Source organism: Miniopterus natalensis, chromosome 7 (assembly GCF_054644295.1).
Source record: "Miniopterus natalensis isolate mMinNat1 chromosome 7, mMinNat1.hap1, whole genome shotgun sequence".
In the NCBI taxonomy this organism is placed as follows: Eukaryota; Metazoa; Chordata; class Mammalia; order Chiroptera; family Miniopteridae; genus Miniopterus; species Miniopterus natalensis.
This window is the reverse complement of record NC_142087.1, coordinates 42,682,643-42,701,361: the sequence shown is the minus strand read 5'-3', so window position 1 is coordinate 42,701,361 and position 18,719 is coordinate 42,682,643. Positions and strand designations below refer to the sequence as shown.

General features: G+C 36.7%; 1 protein-coding gene across 1 annotated transcript in view; it reads right to left on the bottom strand.

The window, feature by feature from the left end:
• THOC1 (THO complex subunit 1) overlaps positions 1 to 18,719 on the bottom strand; it is a 36,548-nt gene that overhangs the window by 5,878 nt on the left and 11,951 nt on the right. Inside the window, exons 8-17 of the mRNA XM_016211502.2 lie at positions 17,548 to 17,630; positions 15,353 to 15,426; positions 9,153 to 9,261; positions 7,786 to 7,917; positions 5,299 to 5,399; positions 3,789 to 3,855; positions 3,540 to 3,590; positions 3,382 to 3,452; positions 2,920 to 3,015; positions 2,350 to 2,415 (exon numbers count right to left, since the gene is read on the bottom strand). Coding sequence (XP_016066988.1) covers positions 2,350 to 2,415; positions 2,920 to 3,015; positions 3,382 to 3,452; positions 3,540 to 3,590; positions 3,789 to 3,855; positions 5,299 to 5,399; positions 7,786 to 7,917; positions 9,153 to 9,261; positions 15,353 to 15,426; positions 17,548 to 17,630 — 850 coding nt within the window. The remainder of the gene's footprint in view (positions 1 to 2,349; positions 2,416 to 2,919; positions 3,016 to 3,381; positions 3,453 to 3,539; positions 3,591 to 3,788; positions 3,856 to 5,298; positions 5,400 to 7,785; positions 7,918 to 9,152; positions 9,262 to 15,352; positions 15,427 to 17,547; positions 17,631 to 18,719) is intronic.

The following is an 18,719-nucleotide window of genomic DNA, read 5'->3' as shown; positions in this document are numbered from 1 at the left end:
CTTATGACACTCATTACAGTCACATGCTCTGTAACTGGTATTACAGGCCTGTAAGGTTGCTTGTGAGATTACCATCACTCTTTTCTACACATCACACTAGAAAAAACAGGGTTCACATGAAAATCCCAACCAGACTACCATTCATAAATGTTTGGAACCATCTGCTGGTTTTGTAATGAACACCCTAGGCTTTTGCCCTACCTGCTTCAGACTTTCAAACACTAAGTACAGATGAAAGTGCCCATGCACCGCTTCCTAATCTCATTCTCTTCTCTCCCCAGAGGCAGCCAATCTTTAGAATTTGGTGTTTATCATTCATGTGCTTTTTAAGAAAGTATATATTGTTTTGAATCTTTTCAAATTTTCAATTAATGGAATTCTGCTTGTACCTATCTACAACCCGATTTACCTTTTATTTGTATTTTCTATAATTTTTTTCTCAACTTGTTTCTTTTACATACTTACAAGCATGCTTTACTTGGAGTCTAGTTATTCTCTCTCTCTCTGCAACTGTAACATTTTAAAATTCTAATCCTTATATTAGGTCACTTTTTATCAAGTGTGTTCCACCTTTTCAAATAACCCCCAATTAGTAATATTACTGTTTTATACAGTGAATCCTTGATGAGATTTATTTGTATTTACTAATGTCTTTGCATAGCAATCCTTGCAACTTACACATTGTTTTGGGGTTCAACTTCTGCTTTTTAAAGTAAGATTGCTGATGACAGATTCTCATAGTTTTAGCTGGAAAGTAACTTTATTTCTCACTGTTTAACTTGTCACAGAATTTGGAGTTGATACTTTCAACACTTTGAAGCTATCATTCCACTGTCTTTGGCTCCTTTTGTTCTTGAAGTCTGCCGACAGCCTGATTTTGCTCCTTTGAAGGAAGTCTGGTTTTTCTCTCTGGTGACTTTATTACAATGTGTAGAGATAAGGATTTATTCCGTTTATCCGACTTAAGTCTGCACCTGGTGAACCTGAGAATTTATACTAATTCTCGGTTCTGAAAGAAAAATTCTGTCATTGTGTCCTTGATTACTGCCTGTTTTCCATTCTCTATTATTTCCTCCTATTAGATGTCTGTTGGACCTTCTCATTCTGTGGTTTTTGACTTTCGTATTTTCTAATTCTTCATCCCTCTGTACTGGGTGATTTTTAAAAATGTTACTGATTTTAGTGAGAGGGAGAGGGACAGAAACATTGATGAGAGTCATTGATCGGCTGCCTCCTGCACACCTCCTACTGGGGATCGAGCCTGCAACCCGGGCATGTGCCCTGACCAGGAATGGAACCAGGGACCTACTAGTTCATGGGTCGATGCCCAACCACTGAACCATACTGGCTGGGCTGGGTGATTTTTTTTAAATCCTTAATTCTATTTCACCTGTGTCAAGCCTGCTGTTTTACCTGCTTATTTTGTAATTTCAATGACTACATTTTTTTCATTGCTAGAAGTATTATTTGTTTTTTCAAATTCACCTGGTGCTTTTTGAGCATGTCATGTTCCTTTTATTTTCATTTCCTTCTTTTATGTCTTCAACTATCTTAAATATACATATTTTAAGCCTTTATCCGATGGTTTTATTTTCCCAAGGGGCTAATTTACATTGCTTGTTCTGTCTGCTGACTCTTACTTGTGGTGGATGGTCTTGAATGTTTTGTTAAGTCTGGGTGGTAAACTTATCTTCAGATTTAAATGTAACCTTCAGAAAGCCTGGGACTTTATAGTTCGCCCCTTTAGCTTGGGGATTCCTTTACACTGCTGGTAGTATCTATTTAAACTGTAAGACCACATGGCAGCAGACTGTGGTTATAATTTCTCAGGAATACTTCTTCCTTTTGGCCCACAGCCCAGGTAGTAATGCACAAGCTTTCGTGTTTCCTGTATCAGTGGGCAAGTCCCTCCATCTCCCACTCTGCCCTTTTTACAGGTAATGTAGTGTCAAGGGGCTCAGCTTTATTCAGGGGAAATTCAGTTACAAATTCATACCGGCCTAAGCCTTACCTTCTGTCCTTTTGTGGCTGTTAAAACCCAAGTCCTCTGGTTCCCAAAAGTGGGAATCATCTGTACTGCTCCCTAGCTAGAGGCAACCACAACATTAGTTCATACCTTGGGTTTTAGTTCCTCTTTTTTGTGAATTCTTATTTTGTTGTGATTTCTAAAATTATTTTATTAGCACCACTAGGTGCTTTATCGTGGGAAGCCATATTTTGCTGTGCCAAAGTCAACCACAGTAAACTTTTAAATTTCTTTTGAACTCTCCTGATTGTTCACAAAGGGCCATTCTACTCTACTTAACATTTGAGAAAAGCAATGCTTGATGTGAAACATTTGAAACTTGCCTTGTGTCTGATTTACAGGCTTCCATATTATCAGGGCAGAGATTCCAAAGTCTTGTTAACTCCTCACTACAAAATAGACACATAAACAAACACATTTTTAATAGACACCATCCTCATATGCCTTAAAGCTTTAAAAATACTTCAGGTTAATTTGTGGAGTTTTAATTCTCAATTTTTGGTAGTTAGCAAATTTTCTATATGAACATATTCTGAATGATAATCATTACTTTTTTCTAAAAATATTCAAGCACAATATAAAGCAATGAACCATTAACTAGAAGGTAATAGAAAGGATTGTGGAATCTTGCAACAACTAGAAATGAACTGGGTCATTCTAACAGCAATTGTACTGTTTGTGATGTGGTAAAAATGGCAAAGCCTAGAGCCATGGAATTTGGAAGCAGGAGAGAGAATAATGGGCCCTATAGATTGACAGGGGTGTTTTGCTTTAGTCATCTATGCACATACCAAATACACAAAAAACTAGGAAAACACAACTGGAGAGTTCTTAGAGTAACACCTTCAAAATAAAAAAAATAACATTCCACATATCAAGACAGGTTAACCTACTTTCCCATCAGAATCTTTTTGTTGGGCCCTTTCCCCAGGAAGTCCTCCGGTGCTGCTCTCTTCCGTACTGCTCTTGTTGGTTTGGTGTCTGACGTTCTGTGGTGAACAAAACATACTGGAATTAGAAATGGACAGCGGAAATGGAAGTGTTTAATGTGAAAGAAAATTGTTTTCTTCCTAAAAAGATGAAAGCTTCATTTATAGAACACTCATCAGATAAAAGACAAAAATGCCACACCAAGTTACAAATGACAATAAGTGGGTATACAACATTTTTTTTCAATAATTTGGGAGCTTAATTACGACAAATTTGAGATAAAAATTTCAAAGTGGTTGTGTTATTACTGAGCTCAACTTACATTTTTTTATATGAAATGCATATATACTTATCTCCACATAACAGAATCATGTCAAATTATATTTTAATATTTCTCATATTGCTTGAGATGAGTATATATTTACCTTTCTTTCACAAAACTTGGGCAGCCTTCATTTTTCCAGGAGTTCCAGTTTTCTTCAGTATTTAATATATGCTGGGAAAAACAAATTATATTTGCATAATGGGGGCATCTGAAATTCTATTTGGTGCTAAGAATACTATGTAAATACAAAACACGTACCTCTACCATCTTTGAAAATCTTTCTCCATCAGGTGGGTTTTCAGATAGTAGCTGTGATTAGAAAGAATATACTAAGCTTTCAACAACTTTCTGCATCATAGGAGTGGTTTGTAGGCAGAGAACCAGGAAGCATTTGTGGTCTTGTACCTGAGCTTAACTTTATCCTTATTTTCCTATTTGGGGCTGAAACAAAGAAAATTCTAAATTTCCATTTTGCTCAATCATGGGTTTGTTGCGTGTTGAACTTACTTGATAAACTGATTTTGTGGTATCTTCAATCCAGAGTGATTGCTCATCAGTTAAAACATAGTTTGAACTACGGAACAAAGCAATAAAAGCATGCTTGAGTTAACAATAGTGTATATTCAATTTTAAGGTTTATATATACTGTTTTGAAAAACACGAGACATGTAACAGATAAGCTAACCATAATATAAAAAGTGTCAAAAATTACCAAGACAACAACAGTCACAAATGAGAGGATTATAAGAGAAATTTGCCCTTCATCCTCAAGATTAGATGGTTAGAACTGAAGACATGAAAGTGTATAAAGGAGAAGAAAACATTCAGTTAATCTGGTTAAATATAAACAGAGCCCTGAATGTTTCCTAAAGTAATGAGTTTAATATGGGATGAAAACCTGAGATGGTATTAACATATTCCTCTGCATGATGTACATTTAGATAGAGCTTGCTGCATTTCCTTAAAATGCATTCAAAATATAATGAACAAAAACCCAAAGCCCTAGAGAAGGCTGAAAGCAGACCCAAACTGTTAATAGCTGGCATTAATACAGCTCTATGTATTAGGTGCTTTACAGCTGTCCAATAAATACTAATAGGCTACCATGTACCAAGATCTGAGCACTTTACATGCATCACTCATTTAATTCTCAGAATGAGTACGTGTGCATGGTAAACAGAGACTACAGAGTTTCAATGATCTGCCCAAGGCCATAAAGCTTGAATTCAAACCTAGGCCTGGTTCCAAAGCCCCTAGGTATAGCAAACTTCTACAACAAAGAGACAGATAAGAAAATATTTCTGAGTGCTTGCTGTGTGTTATCTTAAAATTACAAGTTTGAAGGAGCTGAACTGCTTGCTAGTAATGAAAGTGGGATCTAAAACCAGCAGGTAGCAAAGCCGTGTTCTTTACACAACTAATACAACACTTCTTTGCAAACTTAACAAAAATACCATCAAGTAACAGTGGCCTCTACTTTAATTATGGATATGACAAGGGGAAATGATCTACACTATAGGTGGAGGTATTTAGGTAGACAGTAGAGGTCCTGATTAGGTTTTATGAAACCCCAAAGAAACTGGAACTCCTCGGTGCTTCAAAGATTTACTTTCATTTTTTGAGACAGTTTCATACTTTGTGAAAGAAGTATTACTGGCTTACTTTGCAAATCAGGTTTGGAGAAAGTCTGAGTGAGGTGAGAAGGGGATGATCGAAGTCTCGAGTAAGACCGCCCCCACCAATACAACAGAGAACTCCCAAGAAGCCCTGGTGCTCAGCAGGAAAGACTCATGGAAAATGGATAAATAAGGTCAACACCTTTTCTCTAAAACAAATCTCCTAACATCTAGTCTCTCTAACAAAAGCTCGATTATCTAATGCTGCAAAAGAAATGTTTCAGGGATGTGACCCTTATACATAAAGTGAGCCCAATACATAAGAAAAATATATCAATTGGCACATCCTTCTCTTTGTGGTTTATAAACTATTTACTACTCATTTATTAATTTATACTTACCTTTTGAATTTCACCTGTCCCTTGAGATACTGGAATAAAATGAGATATTGCAGTAGGATATGTCGTCGAAAGTTACTGTCGCTCAGTTGTAAATCCATCAACTACTCAAAAAACAAGCATATACACAAAACAACACATTAAATTCAAGTTTTGCCTAAAGATACAGGTTATGCTATTACAGAAATGAAAGATTTAAATTAAAAAACAGAACAAAACACATTTGCTGAAAGCTCACTGCACGTGAGGCATCACTGCACTGGAGGCATTACTGTATAAGCCCCAGGGCAGAGTGGCAAAGACTTCATTTAGATTTCTTAACCAATTTATATCATGTCATGTTTGTGTCGGTGGATGGTAATATTATCTTTGTGGTCCTCAAGTCCGGATAAAGGCAAAAATATAAAAAAGAAAAAGGCAGCTACTTTTTCACATACAAACAAATAATGGCAAAACAGTTCAACCACAATGTCTCGGTTGAGAGCTGTCCCATGTATCGAAAGGCTGACGGTTTGCTTCCTGGTCAGGGCACTTATGTGGGTTGCGGGTTTGATCCCTAGTCAGGGAGTGTACAGAAGGCAACCAGTCAGTGTTTCTCTCTGACACTGATGTTTCTCTCTCTAAGCATGTACTTAGGTGAGGAGTTAAAAAAAGAAGAAATAATGGCAACAGGTCCATACAGATAAATACAAAAAGGGGTGTTGCTCATTTTTGTAGCCCTCCAAAGTGCCTGCAGCCGAGTTGGTGGGGAGTCATCTGTGAAGTAAATGGACTTTTCATATTTTTACAATTTAAAGAAAACTGTATCATTGTATTATCACAGATAGGAAAGGACTAGGTCACTTATGAGGAAGTTTAACAACCCAGCTCCTTAGCTGTTCTTCCTGTAAGAACCACTTCCAGTGATGAAGGCAATCTTTCTATTATGTCTCTAGAGTGCTGAAGGAGAGCTGAAGTCTATATCTACCAGTTTGTGCTGGATCTGCCTTCCAGACCTAGAGCAAAAATGAGAGGCAGCATCTTCTACACAAACCACCAGTAAGATACCTGAAAGCCCTAGAAATTGGTTTCCTTTAGCTGTGTTTCACACACTCTGCTTCCGCCTACTAATGCAACCTAACATTCACTAGACATTTTATTCACTAGCCGTTTCTTCCACACAGCTGGCTCTTTAAGTAAACCCCATGGGTGTTTTTTTTAAATCCTCACCCGAGGATATTTTTTCCATTGCTTTTCAGAGAGAGTGGAAGGAAGAGAGAGGGAAACATCGATGTGAGAGAGACATCCGTTGGTTGCCTCCTGCACTCACCCCGACCAGGCCGGGGATGGAACCTGCAACCCAGATACGTGCCCTTGACTGGGAATTGAATGCTCGGCCCTGTGGTGCATGGGCTGATGCTCTGACCACTGAACAACACTGGCCAGGGCAGAAAGGGAAAACCTATTTGAAGAAAATGATGGAAAACTTTCCTAACTTGGTGAAGGAAACATACAAGTCCAGGAACTGCAGAAAGTTCCAAACAAGATGGACTCAAAGAGGCCCACATCAAGACACATAATTTTTAAAAAGCCAAAGATTAAAGACAGAGAAAGAATTGTAAAGCAGCAAGAGAAAAGCAGTTAGTTACCTACAAGGGAGCTCCCATAAGATTGTCAGCTGATACCTCAACAGAAACTTTGCCGGCCAGAAGGCATTGGCAAGAAATACTCAAAGTGATGAAATATTCAAACAGATGAACAAAAAGTTGTCTTTGAAATTTTCTATGCAACCGTAGCCCTTGGCAGAAAATGGGTAATATTTTTCTTAGCTTCTTTCCAAAAGTGGGTTAAGTTCTATCCCAGTGTCTGGCTTCAAGTAGTGAATCTGACTCTGGCCCCTGGTTCCACAAGGAACACATCTGGTCTGACTTTCAAACTCCTGATGCTACCACCTGCTTAAATAGAGAGTCCAGCAGGCCTGGGGCTTCAGTTTTGCTATTTGGCATTTCTGGTCAAGCTATTTATCTTGTTTCTGGAAGCCCAGCTTTGTCTTTTTTGTTTTCTCTTTTTATATTTACCTGCCACTGCTATGTATTTGGAGCAAAGGGAGTGAGTTTAAACATAGTCAGTATGCCATGTTGACTAGAAACTTACAAAATCCCTTAAATTTGAACAAAATTTACTTATTTAACTATATAAATAAGATTAACAGGGAACTTTTAAACCCCTTATTTGTACCTAAATGGCAAACTGCAAAATATTTTCATAAATGCAAATTATACCCCAAAGTGAGGTTCAAAATATGTATACATGCATTTATTTTAAAGTAAGTCTATACAACAGACTTAATGCAGGAAAACCTCTTTAACTACTGAAACCAAATAGGACTCTAAAACTAACTTTTATCAGCTTTATCCAAAAGTAAAGAAAGAAACATTTCTATTGAACTTAAAAAGTATATCAATAGAAAGAACATTTTTATTATGCTTAGTGAAAAAGAGAGATTTATACCTTTTCACTTGTTAAAAATTTTGCAAAATACACATGTTCTCCTCCTGTTTTTAATTCTTCCATCTTTTTTCTTGAGGCCTGAGTATCATCTAATTTGTAACTCTTGAAAACAGCTAGTACTTCTTCTGAATACTGCAAAGTAAAAATATCAATTAGTTTTACTTGGCATTATTGCCCAATAATTTGTTTAGTGCATTTCTGTATTAGAATATCTAGAATTTATTCCCAGTTACCATACATGTGTGTTGTAAGGCAAATTAAGAAAATTGTGATAGCAAAATGAGGGTAAAACTATTTTGTAGGAGATCTCATGGTATTGTAAAAATAGGGATAAACTCTCTACTCCCAATGAAATGCGATTGCTTATGCAGTTTGTGTAAGGGGCAGAGAAAGGAATGCTTTGAGAGTATACAGAAATTTACCAGTGCAAATAAACTATTTAACCAGCTGTGGAAACTCAACCATTTCCAGGTGATTTCTCACCACTTAACCTGAATTTAAATGGTGCCCCCCTCCAAAGCATATAAAATAAAAATGGTTAAAAATAACACAGAACATATACTATCCTACTTTTAAGACCTATTAACCTTGGATTTTGATTACAACAAAAAGGACAACTGATCTTTAGGTAACCAAGAAAAAAGAAATACAGAGAATTTTTATAAAATAGGGCTTAAACATTCTCTGTAAAGGGTCAGAGAGTAAAGTATTTTAGGTTATATGGCTCTATGGTCTCAGTTACAAGTACTTGTCTGCTATCATAGCTCAAAAACAGCCACAGGTAATATGTAAACAAATGGGTGTGGTTGTGTGCCAATAAAAGTTTGTTTACAAAAACAGGCAGTAGTCTGGATCTAGTCCAAGGCCATAATTTGCACACACCTGTTCTAACAAAAAAAGATGAAATAACTTTGCGTAAAGACAAGACAGAAAGTATTCTGCAAATATTCATCAGTTCATGTTGATAATACTATGTTAAAAAAATAGGCTGTAATTACTAACTTTTAAATTCTCAAGTCATTTATAATCAGTTTAAGTATTTACAATTTAGCTTCTGTATATTGTGAAACGATATAAAAACATAAGAGGTAGCACTGGCTGGGTAGTTCAGTTGGTTAGTGTTGTCCCGATATGCCAAGGTTGTGGGTTTGATTCCGGGTGACAGTACATATAAGAAACGATCAATGAATGCATGAATAAGTGGAACAACAAATCAGTGTCTCTCTCTAAAATCAATAATTTTTTTAAAAAGAAAGTTAAAGAGATAGAATTATATAGTGAAAAGTATTCTGGACAAGAGTGAAGATGTGGCTCTGCCATTAGCTAAAAAATATTGGGCTTTTGGTAGTTTGGGATTGGCAACTCACCTTGAGAAAAGTTTTCCATGAAATCTTCTCATAGCATTGCACAGGGTTCCTGAAATAATCCTGAAGTGACCAGAATTTTCGATACAGGTTGTAATCGATTGGAATGGAGCTAATAAAATAAATAATATATGAAATAAATCATTTAAGTTCTCTTAGAACTATCTAAGTACGCTTAACTTTTCTTGGGTCACAAACCCTTTTAAGAAGTTGATGAAAGCTACAGTCTCTTTCCCCAGAAAAGAACACAATCATAAATATTTATAAAATTTTATAAATAATTTCAGGGGAAATTAATAAAAAAAAATAGACATACCCCCTTTATCTACAGTGATGGAACCCCTGAGCTTCGGCTGGATACAAGATTATTCAGAATTAAAGACCATTTCCCAACCTCTCTTGCACCTAGATGTGGCCATGTGATTAAATTCTGGCCAATCAGCTGAGAGTGGAAGTCACATGTGACTTATTTGGGCCACGTTTTACCATTTTCTTTTTTCCCCTTTCTGTTGGCTAGAATATAGGTAAGATGACGAGACATCCTAGACTAAAGGAAAAAGAGCAAACACCAAGGTATGGTGGAACAAAAACTGGAAGGAACATGGGTCCCTAGCCTGCCTGTCTCCATACTTTTACATGAGAAAGAAATCGGCTTCTAAGCTGTTTAGTCTAATGTTAATTTAATCTCTGTTAAAAGTCATAGGCATTATATCCTAACCAATACACTAAGTTAAGAAGTCCTATAAGACAAACACATTAGGTACAAAACAATTTAGTGTTACAAAAATAAGCCCTTTCTTTAGTGTCTTAATATGGCATTCCTAATTCAACTTCTAATTTGGCTATGTTATGAATCTAGTGTCAGTACATTCTTATAAATTTTAGATTTATAAGCAATCGTTATACTTTGTTTTAATTTTAATGTTAAAACAAGCATTTCAGACTTTTAAATCCATAAGATTATTTTTAACAAAATCCTCTACATCATTCAAAACAGCCAGTGAAGTCTTTTAGTATTATCCATGTAAAAAATGCTTGAGGTACTGAATATTTCATATCCTCAAATATCCACAAAAATTATCAACATTATTGCTGTAAAATTAATTTTGTCTGTAATCACAATTGTGTACTACATGACTTCATTCTTTCTAAATAAACCTTAATAAGTTGAACCTATGGATTATAGTTAGCATTTTCTCTAAGCTTCATGCCCATATAAATATTCTAAGTAAGACTGCACTTTTATACGGGAAACAGGAAGTAGGGCTAGTGATCCACACAGTACCATGATCTTAAGAGTCCTGCCATCTCTATTCTGACCAATAACAGGCAGTTAATCTTCCCACTCTTCATCATTAGAATGAATATACTGAAAATTAGTTTTTCTGATGACTAGGGAGCATCAGGGACTATATTATAATGCTTTTTTTAAAGGATTATAGTAAAATAAAGTATCATTTTTACCATGTACTTTTTAAAAGTTTTTTTTTGAGTGGGGAACTAACGTTTAAAAGACTGAAAAATGCCTTAGTTTCTTTGTATATAAAATAAGAAAGAGTAAAAAAGTATAAGGTAATTTGGTGGTGTAAAATTCAGTTTACGAAGTCTGAAAAGGTACATTAATGATCTAAGAAAACACAGGGAAAGTATTTTAGTAAAACATACAGAGGCACATCTGATGAAGCTCACCACAGGAATTTAACTTATGGTTAAGACGACAAACTACAGGTCAGTATCATAAAATACCCATTTAAAGAATAATTTTAGTTTGAATTGACATCAACTGGCATTATCAATTAAAAAAAAAACATGCACACATTGAATCACATAACACATCACTTATCTTTCACATTTCTGACAACTTAACTGCCTAGAATAATGCTGTGAACTTGGAAATAATTGATAAAGCCCTTGGTCTGCAAGGAAATAGCAGTCATGAAGTTCATTCATTTTATTTTAAAAAAGATGCTTGAAATTATGTTATGTACTCACCCAGATCACAATGGCTTTGAATTAAGTATAAGTCTGGTAAATAATTTAGCAAGTCTAGCTAATTTTGATAAAAATGCTAACTCTGCTAGAGTAACTGCTAGTATCTCAAGCATGTGGCTCTTGTTTCAAATCAACAATGAATAATACTTACAACTTTTAATTGGCAAAAATCTAGCTTCTGCCAAAAGTTTTGCCAAGAACAAGCAATATTCAAAAGAATCTAATGGGCATGTTAACTTTTGCTCTTTCTAAACTCTTTCCTAGTACTAAACAACCCCGAAAACGGGAAAACAATTATTGAACATCAACCTCTTTCTATAATAAAAGCAATGTTAGTGACTTATGAAAATAAGATTATAGGTCTGTGTTTTCTCTGGATTAAAAAAAAGCCACAGAAAGAACATTTCCCAAAATGTGAAAGTAAAATGGAAAAAGAAACAGCCATATATTATTTGTATTCATGAAACAATACAATATTCAACATTTGTATAGTTCCATAAACTTAGCAAAAATATGTTTTTTAAATATATCTTTATTGATTTCAGAGAGAGGAAAGGAGAGGGAGAGAGAGAGAGAGAGAAACATCAACGATGAGAGAGTCATTGATCAGCCGCCTCCTGCACACCCCCCACTGGGGATCAAGCCCACAACCCGGGCATGTGCCCTGACTGGGAATCGAACCCAGATTGCCTGGATCCTAGGTCGACGCTCAACCGCTGAGCCATGCCCGGCCAGGCTTAGCAAAAATATGTTTTTGAAACAAAACTTTTTAGAGTATATATTTCTATGCATATGTATTTAAGTGTATATATACATCATACACATATATACAAAATGTTACTCAGTTACCACATAGAAAAATAAACATCTCTTGAAATACCAGGAAAGTTTGCTTCTTAAGAAAGCTAGAAAGTTACCTCCTAATCAGAGAATGAGAATTATGTAGCCATTACATGTCTCAGTTGCCAGGAAGCTCACATCTAATTTAATGTTGGATACCACTAACAACCTATTCCAAGTTGCTACTTACCATCGCCTACCTGTAAGGGCATCTCATCTCTCTCCTTTTATATTTAGTTGGCTTCGTTTGTGTTTGAGGTGCCTCACACGATACATTTTAAAGTATTAATATATTACTGCTAGTAAATTTATTTAGAGTTGAGGACATATATTTTAAAAAAATTCTTCACCTTTCCACTAGAGGGCTGTCTCTCTTTTCCTTCATGGCTAAACCTGAAAGAGTTGTCTGCATTCAACGTTCACCTTTTCATATTTCAACCCACTGCATTTTTGCCTTCCACCTTCACCACTCCACAGATACTTTTGGATTTTATATTTATCCACACAAAATAAATGTAACTACTTATTGTACATACAAACAATAACAGGTTAGAGGAGTTTTACTATCCAAAGGAGACTGTTTTTGCCTGGCCGGGCGTGGCTCAGCGGTTGAGCGTCGAGCTAGGATCCAGGCGATCGGGGTTCGATTCCCGGTCAGGGCACATGCCCAGGTTGTGGGCTCGATCAATGACTCTCTCATCATTGACGTTTCTATCTCTCTCTCCCTCTCCTTCCCTCTCTCTGAAATCAATAAAGATATATTTAAAAAAACAAACAAAAAAACCCCCCAAAACAAACAAAACACAAAGGAGACTGTTTTGCCCTAGCTGGTTTGGCTCAATGGTTACAGGTTCGATTCTGGCCAAGGGCATGTACCTCAGTTGCAGGCTCGATCTTCAGCCAAGGACAGGGCACATGTGGGAGGCAACCAATCGATGTGTCTCTCACATTGATGTTTCTCCCTCCCTCCCTCCCTCCCTCCCTTTCACCCTCTCTGAAGAGCAATGGAAAAAATATCCTCGGGTGAGGATTAAAAAACACAAAGTAGAATGTTTCATAACTATTTAACAAAGGTGCTACATAAAACAACACATAGTAGTTTGTGGTTTTGCTTTCCATGGTTTTAGTTACCAGAGATCAACCATGGTTTGAAAATATGAAATGAAAAATTCCAGAGATAAACAACTCATAAGTTTTAAACGTTGAGTTGATCGAACGGTAGTGCAATGAAATCTTGTACCATCACCCTCCGTCCCGCCAAGGACACAAGTCATCCCTTTGTTCAGTGCATTCAGGCTGTTTACCCGCCCATTAGTCATTTAGTAGCTATCTTGATTATCAGGTCAACTGTTGTGGAATGAAAGTGCTTACATTCAAATAACTCTGTCAGAAGGTCAACGGTAGCCTAACCTATGTCACAATGCCTATGACATTCAAGTCACTTCATCTCATCACGTAGGCATTGTATCACTTTACATCATCACAAGAAGGGTGAGTACAGTACAGTAAGATATTTTGAGAGCGACCATATTTACATAAACTTTATTAAGTAGTTATAATTGTTCTATTTTATTATTATTGTTGTTAATCTCTTACTGCCTAATTTATAAATTTTTATCATAGGTATATATGTATAAAAAACCAACTGAGCATGTTCCGGTACTATCTACAGTATCTGGCATCCACTGGGGGTCTTAGAAAGTATTCCCCATGGATAAGGGGGACTACTGTATTTTTAAAATGTTAAGCTGATGATTTTATATAATAAACTTTTAAAAAACTAATTAAAAAAATTTTTAAACTGAATTTTAGAGAGGAGAGCGAGAGAGAAATATCACTTTGTTGTGCCACTCATTCATTCATTCATTCATTCATTGATTCTTGTATGTGTGCTTACTGGGGATTGAACCTGCAGCCTTAGCACATCGGGACAAGGCTCTAACCAACTGACAGATTAGGCCAGGGGCTAATACTTTTCTTTTTAAAACAAAAATTTTTATTAGTGTATTTCACCCAAATCTGAAATGAACTTCATATTGTAGATACATGAGTTATGTTCTTGATAAATTGTAGTGCCTAAGAAAGTCTGGTGATACAGTTGGTCACAAAGTAATTCCTCATACAATTTCTTCCTCCATTAAAGAAAATAGTGATCATGACAGATTGAGAGGCAACTGCGTACTGATTTTCCTGGGACTAGTTTATGAACATAACCAATGGAGCTTAATTGTCTATGCAGGCTCAGGCAGAGTCTAACTAGAAAAAACTGCAATGGTCAGAGTTTGTCTTTGGGGCTCTGTTTGTCTCAGGTGACCTTGTTATCTTGGAGCCTAATACCTTGGCCCAGTGCCCTTACGTTACCCAGGCCAGACTCTATAAAAACTCTATCCATAATGTACATGGACAAACAAGTCTCTAAAAAAGTCCAAAAAACAAAAAAGCAATAGATAATAGCTACTGGACACTAAATAGATATGTTCTAAGCGCTTTACATCTATCGCTCTATGTAACATCAACAAATACAGTCATAATAAAGATAACTACCAAGTGCCTTAACACACCACTTCCGAAAAGCATCTCATTTAATCTTCTCAATAACTGAAGCAGGTAGGTGGCATTACTACATTTTAATGACTCTGAAACTGAGTTGTGGGAGGTTACATAGTTTGTTCAAGGTTATATGGCTAGGAAATACTGGAATTATGCCTGGAGCTATACTACTGTCAACGTTTCTTGGGGCTATGTGTTTGAATTTGAAATTTGGGATGAAAGGAATACATCTCCCTGTGCATATACAGAAACCTCTTCTTGACCTTGAGGAAATCTTTCAATTGTAACAGATGATAATTTTTATCACTTCAGTGAAAGTGTTCCTTTATACCTTCACTTTTCTCTTCCTCACTGCTTCTAACCAGCATTAAAAAGAAATTATTTGGAGAGAAAGCATAGGGTTATAGAGGATGAGATAAGAGACAGTGGCAGGAGGAGAGAAGAGAAAAAGGATGTTTCTTATTCCTCCTATTTCATTAAATAGCTCAATAGCCACAGGCATTGAGTGCACAAAGCTAAACGGAAGGGGGAGGGGAGGGGTACCTAGGTTGCCTGTGCTTCGTCTTTTAAATGTTATGAACATGTATAAAATAGGCTGTGTAAACAATGAACCGTCGGTGCATGCAATTTAGAAACCAACTGATACAGCCCATTAGTAACTTGGAATTTATAATCTGAAATAATATACATGAAAGTTACAAATAAAAGAAATCTGTAAGCATGATTTCCTTCCTCTTTGTCTACATGCTCACTCTAGAACTCAATTAAGTCATTAAGGTATTATCTTTGTAAATCAAGAAATCTGAACTTCTAAAACTCACCAAGTTGTTGGAGCTTCATCATCTCCCATTTCTCCTTCTTCGACATCCATTCCTTCCTCTCTATCTTCGGTGTGCTAAATTTAAAAAAAGTACAGCCTGTCATGAAGTTGTCAGGCAGAAGGTAAATGCTGGAATGATGCCATTCACACACTGCTAGACAATCATTAGTAGAGAAGTCTAGTCATAGTAACTATCTAGACGTATAGTGGTACCTCGATTTTTGAATGTCTCTACTGACGAACATTTCGGTTTACAAATGCCATAAACCTAGAAATGCTTCAGTTTGCAAACATGTCTCGGAAGTCGAACATGCCATGCAGCTTCCGCTGAGTGCAAGATCCTGAGGCCTAGCTGTTGGCTGTTGACTCCTGAGTACCTGCGCAACAGGGAGGTGATATTTGATCTTATTTGGTGATTGTGTGCAATCAATCTGTGCTCATCTCATCTCAGGAGCACTTTTGCAACCAATTTGTTTTTGTGACTGTGTGCAATCAATCTGAGTTCATGTCATCTCAGGAGCCCTCTGCCAATCACCCCTTGCTGTGAGAAATGGATAAAAGCTGCAAAGCTAAGAGAATCATTAACAGAATGACAAAGAGGTGAAGAAGGAAATTGTTATGGATAATGCTCCAGCTCACCCTCCAGGCTTCGAGGATGAGTTGATAGAAGAGTTCAGTTTTATCAATGTAAAGTTTTTGCCCCCAACACGACTCTACTTATCCAGCTCATGGATCAGAAGGTCATTATCTAATTTTAAGAAGCTTTACACCAAAGCACTGTTCCAAAGGTGCTTTGAGGTGACCACGGACACAGAGCTAACCCTCAGGGAGTTCTGGAAGAATCATTTCAATATCCTTGCTTACATATCATAGACAAAGCATGGAGGGATATCTCTCACAGAACAATGAAGTCAGCATGGAAGAAACTGTGGCCAGCTCTCCCTGAATGTGTATTTGCGTATGTTGAAGAGGATGCTCCTATTGTTGAGGACATTGTGTCTCTGAGAAAGTCCATGGGCTTGGAAGTGAGTAGTGATGATGTGAAGGGGTCAGTGGAGGACCACAAGCCTGGACTCACCACAGAAGAACTTCCAAACATTCTGACAGAGCAGCAACATGTGGCAACCAAGGAACTGTCCTCGGAGGAGGAGGGAAGAGAAAGCGTTTCTACTGCACTCATCAAAGAAAAGTGTACAAAATGGGTTGAAGTGCAAATTTTTATTGAAAAATATCACCCTGATAAAGCTGCTGTAAGTCATGCCATTGACATTTTCAATGATAATGCTATGTCTCACTTTAGACAAATTTTAAAACACTGGAGAAAGCAAATGTCAACTGAAAAAATTTTAGTGAGGAAAAGATCCAGTGAGTCTGAACCAGGTATCAGTGGTGTAAAAAACTCAAGGGAAGGAATGGCAGGAGGGGAGCCACCTACAGTGATTACGGAAGAGAGCCAGAGAATACAGTGGTACCTCGGTTTTCGAATGTAACCCGTTCTGGAAGCGGGTTCAAGTTCCGAAACATTCGAAAACTGAGGGATCCACAGCTGACAGCTGGGCCTCAGGACTTGCCCTCAGCAGAAGCCGTGTGGCATGTTCGACTTCCAAGCATAGAATTCCCATTGCCTTAAAGATGAGCTATACAGTATATGCGTTACTTTGACATAGCAATTTCACTTAAGTTTTATCCTACAGACATCCTATTGCCACCTAATGTAGCAATGACATACACAACATTATTCATTACAATGCTGTTGATTTTTCACCATTAGACATTATCTCAATACCCACTGATGGCACTGCAATATATCAAGATTTATCATGACCCATGAACACTGAGATACATCTAAACATACTGATGTAAAAGTGTATCCATTTTTTACTATTAAAAGAAGAAAGTGAATTTCAGAACAGTATGTATTGTATGACCTCATTTTTGGAATAAAACTACATATACACAAAAAGTCTTGTAAGGAAAGATGGAGAATGTTAAGAGTGGTTGTCCTGGGGCCTTATTATGGGGTAGCTATACTATTTTAAATATTTCTATTTTGTTTGCATTTTTAACACAGAATACATATTATTTCTATAAATTGGAAAAAAAGGTTTTAAATATTTTGATGACTTAGAAGACCCATTCATGTGATCTCAATAACAAACTTATAAACATGTTCTGTTAGATTTGTATCAGTCTCACCTTCTGACCCAGGGTGCTTTCCTGCTCATTGGTATTGAAAACAGTGACATTTTCCAGATTAAACTGACTCTGCAAGTTAAGACCTATTAAAAAAAAAGAATAAAGATTTCAAAGCAATCTACTGAAACTTATTAAACAACAGAACTTTGCTGTCATATAGCCAAAACATATAAAATAATAAATCCATAATTAAGCAAAAGATCAAATTAGAAATAACACCACACCTGGATTTTCAAATCCTTTCTAAAATTCATTTCTCAGAGGCGCCTCTAGAGCACACAAAATTCTACATGCAACATAGTTGTTCCTTATTATTCATGAATATTTAAGGACAATTTTATACAATGCAATGTATAGTAACTTATAATACTGCTGAATCACAGATAAAAACTGTATTAATCAAAAGGTGAGAGTATAACAATATCTATGGGAGATACATTGTAGTTAATGAGACCCAAGTTTCTCAGTGTCAGAGAAAGAAGTTATAAATAAGCAGGTCTACTGGTGCTGGATAAACTCAGAATATTAGTATAATCTCATGGTTTTTGCTCTGGGTTATTTTAAAATATACAGAGAGACAGTGTGATACTGTGATTTATAAGAAACATAGATATTTGGTCATTCAGATGATCAAAATATATTTTTGATATATCTGGTCTTCATCCAGAGTTCCTGGCTCACAGCTTCCAAACCACTTGGAATTTCCTAAGCAATGAGAGAGCGACAATGCTGTCTCTTTTATGTTAAAGGAGTACATTTTGGACCCAAAGGTGGGTGTTGTTTGCCAGTATAGCCAAACAGATGATTAGAGGATTGAACTTTCAGTCCTACCCTGATTTCTGGGGAGGGAAAGGCTTGACATTGAACCAATCAGCAGTGGCCAGTGACAGTCCGTCATGACTATGTAATGAAGCCTCCATAAAAATCCAAAAGGGCAGTTCACTGCCCTCTTTTTCGCAGAGCTTCCAAGTTGGGGAAGCAGAATGCTTCTATGTGCCACCATGCTGGGTCCCAGCTCCACGAGGACAGAAGCTCCTTTGTTTGGGACCTTGCCCTATGTATCTCTTCCTCTGACTGCTGATTCATATTCTTTAACATCCTCTGTAATAAATCAGTAATCTAGTAAGTAAACACGTTTTCCTGAGTTCTGTGAGCCATTATAGCAAATTGAC